Source organism: Austrofundulus limnaeus, unplaced genomic scaffold, assembly GCF_001266775.1.
Source record: "Austrofundulus limnaeus strain Quisiro unplaced genomic scaffold, Austrofundulus_limnaeus-1.0 Scaffold2244, whole genome shotgun sequence".
In the NCBI taxonomy this organism is placed as follows: Eukaryota; Metazoa; Chordata; class Actinopteri; order Cyprinodontiformes; family Rivulidae; genus Austrofundulus; species Austrofundulus limnaeus.
In genome coordinates, this window is record NW_013954646.1 from 1 (window position 1) to 9,350 (window position 9,350).

The 9,350-nt window shown below is 40.3% G+C and overlaps 2 protein-coding genes across 2 annotated transcripts in view; one reads left to right on the forward strand and one right to left on the reverse strand.

Annotated features, from left to right (window-relative positions):
• Positions 1-193: 193 nt before the first annotated feature.
• LOC106537318 (1-phosphatidylinositol 4,5-bisphosphate phosphodiesterase delta-4) lies at positions 194-8,204 on the forward strand (the record flags this gene model as incomplete). The annotated part of the gene is given in 9 exon segments (XM_014034705.1): positions 194-338; positions 793-945; positions 4,782-4,943; positions 5,072-5,225; positions 5,367-5,483; positions 6,060-6,238; positions 6,371-6,503; positions 7,299-7,448; positions 7,537-8,204. Coding segments are annotated over 9 exon segments (1,285 nt in total), but the record flags the coding sequence as incomplete, so codon positions are not given.
• Positions 8,205-8,299: 95 nt separating this feature from the next.
• znf142 (zinc finger protein 142) overlaps positions 8,300-9,350 on the reverse strand; it is a gene marked incomplete at its 5' end in the record, with an annotated part of 5,195 nt that continues 4,144 nt past the window's right edge. Inside the window, 1 exon segment of the mRNA XM_014034701.1 lies at positions 8,300-8,878. Coding sequence (XP_013890155.1) covers positions 8,394-8,878 — 485 coding nt within the window.

Genomic DNA, 9,350 nt, shown 5'->3' on the forward strand with positions numbered 1-9,350 from the left:
GTTAAATATTTAGTTTATAAGCTATGACAATTATAAATGTATGAATCATATGGTGAAAAACTGACTTTTAAAAACAAATCTGTTCATTTTTTTTATAAAATGTTAAATAAAACAAAAATATAGGTGGTAATTTTTGACTGTGTAACTCTAGAAATGGCAGCCCATATTAAAGTCCCTGTTTGTGTGTCTGCAGGGCCCTGAAAAGAGGCTGCCGCTGTGTGGAGGTGGACTGTTGGGACGGCGGTGACGGGGAGCCTGTCGTGTATCACGGCCACACCTTTACCTCAAAAATCCTCTTCAGAGAYGTTATTTCAACACTCAGAGACTACGCCTTCAAGGTTTGCAGCAAAAGCCACGGAACAAACGAACTCCAGCACACCAAACGTTTTCGTATTTCASGGTGAAAGTCATTAATTCCACTAGAGAAAACAGCTCTAACCAAACTGTTTAGTGTTTTACCAATCATTCATCAAATTGGTTTGAATCAACCACTAATTAATTTACAGTAACCTCTAATGCACTGGAGCAGCCACACAAACCTATAACGCAATTATCTAAAAGCGTAGACAGAAATCCACAACAACCAATGAGCCCAGAAAAAGTTGTTTCTGATGATCTTCCTTACTGCTGGAACCAAACGTCTCCCAGCTGATTCACCCRTAAAGAAAACCTTGCAACTGTGAAGATTTTTTTTAACATTAGAAACATACATACGCTTGGTGCAAACAATGTTAAATAACAGATTTTCAAAACCAAACTAACTTAAAATAAGCTTATTTGTTTTGTTGGCAGGTATCAGACTTCCCMGTCATCGTGTCTCTAGAGAATCACTGTGGTGTGGAGCAGCAGACGGTCATGGCCAACCATCTGAAGCAGATCCTGGGTGACATGCTGCTGACGGCTCCACTGGACGGCCAGATCCCTCAACAGCTCCCATCGCCTCAGGTCAGAACCTGCAGGGCTATTCAGCTAAACTGCCCCGGGGGCCACAGTTAATGCAGGCCAACAGCACGTGCCGAACATCCAGCGTTTAAAGTTGATTAAACAGTTTATTTTGCTGTATTTAATCATGATCACAGCATACAGAACCCTATAATAGTGATATTAAAACAATATCAAAAACAAAAATAACACATTCTGCCTCCTATTCAACACAAATAATATTTTGAGATCTCTGATATGCTAAATTTTAAAACCAATTTTACTTTCACTTTCATAGTTTTATCTTCAACTGCTTATAGTTTTAACTGTCTTGGATGTTCATAGAAATGGTTTTTACCAGCTTCTAGCCAAGATTCTGACGTTTCTGTAGATATCAAACATGCCTATAGCTGCGTTTCCATTGACCATGAAAATGCGCAAATTAGAATTTCGAAAATAAATTTGCTCAATGGAAACACGCCAATTTCGAAAAACATTACGTTTTTCGACAAAATGTTTTTGCGCTAGGATGAGGTGGTTTTTCAGCCGTATCTAAATTGGTGTTTTTCGCAAAACTGCAATGGAAACACTTTTTTCGCATCACAGGAGTCATGTGATCAACAACCGGATGTTTCTACTGGCGAAAAAGACCATGACGACGAAGATAACAGGAAGTAGAAGTAGTAGTAATATCACATAAGTAGTATAAAGTAGTAAACTCACCGACTACAATTTCCCAAAAACACAGCATACGTAGCCGCTCCCAAGTAGAGACTTGTCTCTGGAAAGCCTCGATAAAAGACGCTGACGTCTCCTCTGATGATGAGCGCTAGTGTCGTGGTAGCAACATGCTATGTGTTTACATCCATCGCCGCCATGTTTGTAATGACTTATCATAAGAACAAACGTATTCACGCGTGACTTTAATAGCATTTCTTACTTAATGGAAACACCACAGTTGCGAAACTGTGTTTTTTCAACATTAACAGAATATCAACAAAGTTTTGCGCACATTAACTGATAGAACTCCCAGTAATTAAAGTAGGAAACCAGGCGTTTGGAATAAAAAGATGATTGAACCAATTGGCGGGCCGAACTTTGGTCACTTGTGGGCCGGATGTGGCCCGTGCACCTCCAGTTGAATAGCCCTGTGCTAAGATCTATTGTGTTTTGTGAGTCCTCAAAGGATACAATGAGTATAAGCTGTTAGCACTCATAGTACGTGTCAGGGACAACTTTTAGCTACTACCACACGAAAGTTTGACTCGATATCAAAATTTCTGTCAATTGCGCAACAAATGTACTGCTGCCATAAAAAAAGCAAAACTGGATTATTATTTGTCTCAGACTACAAAATGTTTAAATAAACCAAGGAAATTTTGGCAAACTGTTAGGACTAAAGGAGCTAAAGAGTCTAAATCCTCAAAAATCTGCAGGAAACTGACGACCTTTCTCATTACTTTCTACGCTTGACAGCAGACTTTTTAGCCGAACCACTCTCATATTTTTTATCTCTCTTTACAAACTAATCTCATTCCAGACATGTGGAAGACTGCTTTTGTTCTTCCCCTATTAAAAGGTGTTCATCCTGTTGTGCTAAACAATTATCGTCCCATTTCAAAACTTTGTATTTTATCCAAGGTTTTTGAAAAATTTGTTAATATTCAACTTAAAGATTATTTGCAGGCAGCTAATATCCTGTCATCTTATCAGTCTGGTTTCAGAAAACAGCACAGTACAGTTACAGCCTCCATAAAAGTTGTAATTACATCACTGAAGCTTTGGATGCTAATCACTATTGTGCTGCTCTTTTTCTTGACCTGTCTAAGGCATTTGACACAGCTGACCATACTATTCTTTGTCAGATAATGCTGTAAGTTGGTTTTCTAATCAAATCAAAGCCAATGTGTGCAACACAGTGGTTTGTCATCTGATTATTTAAATATCACTAAAGGTGTGCCACAGGGTTCAGTTTTGGGTCCTGTTTTCAATTTATGTAAACAGTGTCTGGGATAAAATTACTGATGCTTGTACTCATTTTTATGCTGATGACACTGTAGTTTATTCCAATGCAATATCTGTAACTGCTATGCTTGGACATCTTCAGTCTGCATTTGACATTCAAAATGAAAAAAATTGTATAGGTCTTCTGGACGGGTTCTTCTCTAATGAAACGTTTCGTCTCTCCTCCAAGAGACTTCTTCAGTCTGAGAGTTTCAGGCAAAATTCAGGCTTTTAAGCACTGCCTCCATGTGACTGATACTCACATCACATGGCTATCGTTGATACCTAATTAACACTTATTGTTAACAGGGGGTGGAGTGATACTGGCAATAGCAGCACTGTAGGAGGGGGACAACTGAAAACGGAGGCCTCCACCTCTGTTTAATGATGGACGGTCTTTCTTCACAAAAATGGCTTCTTTTACTCCTCTCTCAAACCAACGTTCCTCTCTATCAAGAATGAGAACATCCTCATCTCTGAAAGAGTGACCGCTGGCCTGTAAATGAGTGAAAACTGCAGAGTTCTGGCCATTAGATGTAGCTCGTCTGTGTTGGGACATTCTTTTGAACAGTGGCTGCTTTGTTTCCCCGATGTATAAWGCATTTGACATTATTCAAACGGATCTGCTTCAGCTGAAACTAGTCCTAAATGCTGTAAAGATAAAGGTCATGCTGCTTGCCTACAAGAAGAAAGTTCCACAAATTCTGCCCCCCCCCCCCCAAATAAAAATATTGACCGGTAAGCCAATAGAGTACGTTGAGACATAAATACCTTGGCATAGAAATCGACAAGCTTCCTTTTAAGTAGCCTATTGAAAATGTTAAGACGTTAAAGATAAAACTAGGCTTTTTCTTTAGAAATACATGTTTTTCTTTCAGTGCTAGGAAGCATCTTGATTTAATGACCTTTCAAAATAAAAACTTTATTGATCCCAGAGGGAAATTAGGTCTGCCCCTGTTGGACTACTGTGACGTTGTTTATATGAATGCACCTGTCACCTGCCAACACATGTTGGATGCTGTCTATCACGGTGCACTAAGGTTCATAACAGGATGTAAATCTTTCACTCATCACTTTATTTTCTTAGATATGCTGGCCATCATTAACAATTCGTAGACTCATGCATTGGTACATTTTTATCTATGAAACTATTCTGGGATTGTTCCCGGCTCACTTGTCCTCATACCTTTCACTTAGACATTCCAGTCACAGCCTACGCTGTCAGGACTTGCTCTCCTTCAATGTTCCATTAGCACGGTCAGAACTTGGAAAAACGGCACATGGAACGCTCTACAGCAGGAACTGAAGTTACGTACTTTGATTCCCTTGGGATAATTCAAATTTCTTCTAAGACAAAAAGAGAAATCTTCCTATGACACGTGCTCTTGTTTTTAGCTCTATTGTCTGTTTTTGTGTAACTACTTGTGTGTTTGCAAATTTTGTCTTAAAACAGGTCTCTCTTGGAAATGAGATTCTGGATCTCAATGAGACTACCTGTATAAATAAAGGTTAAATTAAAAAAAAGAAATGAAAAAGTTTCACTCGATATCTATAGGTCAGGTTATAGTCATTTTCGAGTTTAAAAAGAAACCCCTTTTGCATTTGAAAGGTTGGTATCAATCTGCCATCTTGTTGCCCAGTCTGTACTGATCCTAAAAGCAACTTCTCCATCAGAGCACTCAAAACGATCAATGCTAACTTGATGTAATGGCAGGTAAATGCTTCGAGGAACTCCATTGAGGATTTAATCAATTAAATAAGGTTGTGCTGCCGCGTTTAGTTAGGAGCCACCAAGTCCAAGACGATGTAGGATGTTTCTGAACGGCTGTTCTCATAGTTGTTGTGTTTTTTTACAGGAGCTGAGGGGGAAGATTCTGCTAAAAGCCAAGAAAATTGGTGGACTAGAGGAGAGTCTTGATGAAAGCCTGGTGGATGACGTCAGTGACGAGGAAGAGGCGGCCAACGGTGACCCAGAGAGCCCAAATACAGAAGATCCACCAGCTGAAAAGATCGACGAGGTAGACCTACGAGATATGGTTCAGAGTCTACCCAAATCCAAAACCGTTGGCACTTACCGATCATCGACTGCACGCGTGTTTATAGAATTGAGTTTGTTTCTAATCCCAGGTCTTATTCCTCCCTTCAGCAACAGTCCAAAGTGTCCAGAGAGTTGTCCGACTTGGTCGTTTACTGTAAGAGCGTGCACTTCCATGGCTTTGAGCACGCTCGATCCAACTCTAAATGCTACGAGATGTCTTCGTTCTCTGAATCCAAAGTAAAGAAGCTCGCCAAAGATGCAGGTATCTAAATGTTCATCAAATAAAATTCATAATAACAATGAACGACGTGAGACTCATGCAAATCCAGCGTTTGCATGTCTGCAGCAGCAGATGCTGATGTCAGCGCTCATGTTGCAGTAATTCAACCTGCTCTTTGTCCAGGGTCAGAGTTCATACAGCACAACGCCCGGCAGCTGAGCAGAACCTACCCCAGTGGTCTGAGGACAGACTCCTCCAACTACAACCCACAGGACATGTGGAACGTGGGCTGCCAGATCGGTGAGAGCAATGCTGCCATCTGCTGGTGCATTTCCTCAACCATCTGACAAAAACTTGACGAGAGGTTTCATTTGAGATTAAACAAAGAGCTGATTTTAGATTTAAAGATGGTGTCAGTTATTTAGTTGAAATGTTTATTTAATACAACAACAAACTGTCTTGTGTCATCAAAACTCAGGTTCAACCATTGACTTTAAGAGTTAAATGGTTTAAAATGATTCCTCTGAAAAGGGTCAGGTCTGAGGACTGAAACTCAAGACTATTTTAAAAGATTGCAAGAACATTTGGATCAAAGATTTACAGACACAAGGGATGGATTAAGACTTTTTCTCAATACAAGAAAGCCACGATTTGTACGTTGATGCCAGAAGCTGAAACCCGACCAAAGAAATAAAGAACACTTCACAATGAAATGCAAACGGGGGAGCATTTACTGAGTTATTTGCAGTTTTTGCTGAGAACCAGAACATTACTAAAGCAGTGAAATGGGTTTGCTTTGGTTTTTCCACTGGATGAAATCGGATGTCTCAAAAATGGCTCGATACAGCTAACGTCTTGCTGTTTTTCCTCTCAAAGTGGCTCTGAACTTCCAGACGGCCGGTCTGGAAATGGATCTGAACGACGGCCTCTTCAGGCAGAACGGCTGCTGTGGTTTCGTCCTCAAACCCGACTTCCTGAGGGACGCCTACAGTCAGTTCAGCCCAGAAAACCCAGAGRAGCGACGAGGCTACGACCCACTGCGCTTATCTATACAGGTACCCAACTTAACCACAGATAAATTTGTTTGGACGCTTTGGTTTTAGAAAGAATAATCTATTCAGAGTCTGCTCGGAGAAAAAAATACCTGCAGGTACAAAAGGATACTCAAAAGTGTCTGTCTACACCAGGTGATTAGCGGGCAACAGCTGCCAAAGGTGAATCAGAAAGAACGATCGATTGCAGACCCGCTGGTCAGAGTGGAAATCTATGGAGTACCACGGGACCAGGCCAGGAAAGAGACCGGCTACATCGTCAACAACGGTGAACCAGCTCAGCTTCAGATTATAAATAGTTATCTTTCAGACCGGTATCAAACTGTCAGCTATGATGGGACAGAAACCCCTCCCCTCCCCTTCAGTGTGGCATGCCACAGGGCTCTATCTTGGATCCCCTTTTTTTAAATTTATTATTACCGGTAAATGTTAACAACCTCTCCAATGTTTCAGATAAACTAAAGTCTTATTTGCAGATGATACATGGGCATTTTATTCTCATAAAAACCATGAAATTTTAATAAAGGTAGTTAATGAAGAACTTGGCAAGCTATCCACTTGGTTCAAGTCCAACAAATTGTCACTTAACATAAAAAAACAAGTTATATATTTTTCAGTATTAAGTCTAATGCACTTAAATCTTCAATGAAAATACAAATTGATAATATTTCTATTAATGTTAGAGCCACTCATTTCCTTTGCGTTACTCTAAATGATTCTTTATCCTGGAAACCTCATTTTAGTGCCATAAGTACAAAAATAGTCAAAGAACAGTTTAAACAGAGAATCAAATTATTGTCTGAATTTTCCTTATGGGTTTGTGTTTTAAATGCAGTTTTAATAGTTTTATAAAAAGAAATGTTCTTTTCTATATCATATATAAATGTTTTTAAATTGTTAATTCTTTCTATGGAGACTGCCTCTTATTAAGCCCCTTGAGGGTTTTCAGCAGCTCTCCATCAAGTTTTGTGAAACCTACATATTGCTTTTTTGTTTTGTTGTGAAAATAAAGAATTACAAAAATCAGATGAGAGTCAAACTGATTCCTCTGCTGCTCCTCCAGGTTTTAACCCAGTCTGGAATGAAACCCTGAACTTCRTGGTCCACACGCCCGAGCTGGCGCTGGTTCGCTTCGTGGTGGAAGACTACGACAAGGCATCGAAAAACGACTTCCTGGGACAGTTCACGCTCCCCTTCACGTGCATCCAAGCAGGTGAGCTGGAACCGGAGCGTCAATGCCGCACCTTGTTGCAAAACTTTTAAGTGTTTGATTCAAGCCTTCCTGTTGGTCTTCCCTCCAGGGTACCGTCACATCCACCTGCTGTCTAAAGATGGAATGCCCATCCCTCCCTCCTCACTCTTCGTTAACATCAGTTTTTCAAAGTTCACATGAAGAGGTCCAGACGAGGACACAGAGACAAGTCCGGTGTCTCTAAAAAAACCAAAGACTGTAAACAGCATGAGTCAAAACAATGGTTTTTAACCCCTGCCAAACCAAAGTACCAAACCGTTGTCAGTGTTTTACATTAGCAAGATCATATTTTATCCCTTTCTAACGGGAAGAGCTAAAATATAAATAACATATTTAACAACTGAATTTATAATTATTGGTTTAGTCATCAGAACATCAGGACAGAACATGAAAATAAAATATTGAGATTGATTCTGGGATCTGACTGGACCTTTTGCAGCACTATATGTTTGGGAGCATCATCCTGTTGGATCCAGTTTGGTCCAATGATGCTTTGGTCTACGGAGGACTTCACGGTCCACTCAGTGACTACAAACCATCAATCCTCCACCACCGTGCTGACAGCTGGGATAACGTGAGAAAACATGAAGAACTCCTGCATGTGGTTCAAACATACTTTAAAAAACACAAAAGGTTTATGGTTCATAATTATAAACAATATTATGAAGAAGTAGTCCTATGAATAAAATAAAAAGCTTTGCATTGTTGGTTAATCTACAGCTGAGTTTGTTTATGTTTTTATAAGTTAATGATGTGAATGTTTGGTAAGGCTTCTGAATTATTTAATGCAAATAAGAAAAAAAAATCAGTGATCCAAGACTTCAGCTTGTTTATTTGTTTTAAGGTGTACAGTACTTTTATTCTAACAGGCAATAAAAGTATAAATGAATACATCTCTATAGTCTTTCAGGCATTTTGCATTTTTGTAACAACTTCTTCAGCAACGTCTGTCAGAACTGCCGTCTTATCGAGACTTCCCCGCAGAGCCTCCTTTAAAGTGAGGCTCCCACCTTCAGAGTCTCTCAGCACCCCCTGCTCCACCGCCACCTCCGGATGGTGCCTGCGCAGGTGCTTCACCACCTGGAACTTCTGCTTGGCTCTGTAGGAGCAGTGGCGGCAGCAGAAAGGCTGCTGCTTGGTGTGGGACAGGTAGTGGTGCCGGAGCCCCGCCGGCCAGCGGAAGGATTTCTGGCACAGCCCGCAGGCGTAGCGCCGCCCGTCCTCGTGCTTCTGCTGGTGGGTCTTCAGCGTGAAACTCGTTTTGAAGGTCTTGCCGCATTTCTCGCAGACGAAAGGGCGCGCGTCGCAGTGCTGCGTGTCCCGGTGCACGCGGAGGGCGTCGGCTCGGTTAGCGCGATAGTCACACTGGTCACAGGCGTATGGTTTCTCTCCTGAAGATAAACAAGTTTGCTTTTTTTAAAATGTTAACACTGAACCTGGTGTATGCACGGAACAAGGCGGCGTTCAAATGATGTCATKGTGTCAAAACAAAGATAAGAAGAGAGTTTATTTTATTTACTCTGACTTTAATCAATGCTGCAACACATTCCTTAAAATCAGTGTTGTATAAAGTACCACAAAGTGATAATTGAGTAAAAGTACAAGTATCTTACCAAAAAATTACTTTGGTAAAAGTTAAAGTCTAATTTAGGAATCTTACTTGAGTAAAAGTATTAAAGTATCTGATATTTTTTTGCACTTAAGTATAAAAGTGCCTGTGACCTGCCTATTATTCAAATACAAAAAGTCAAAGAAATCATCTTTATACTTAAGAAAATTGGCATAATACACACGATTTTACCCATTTTGTCACATAACTGGCCAATTTTGTTTTTAAATTTGGCTCAACCAAAGTGAAACAGG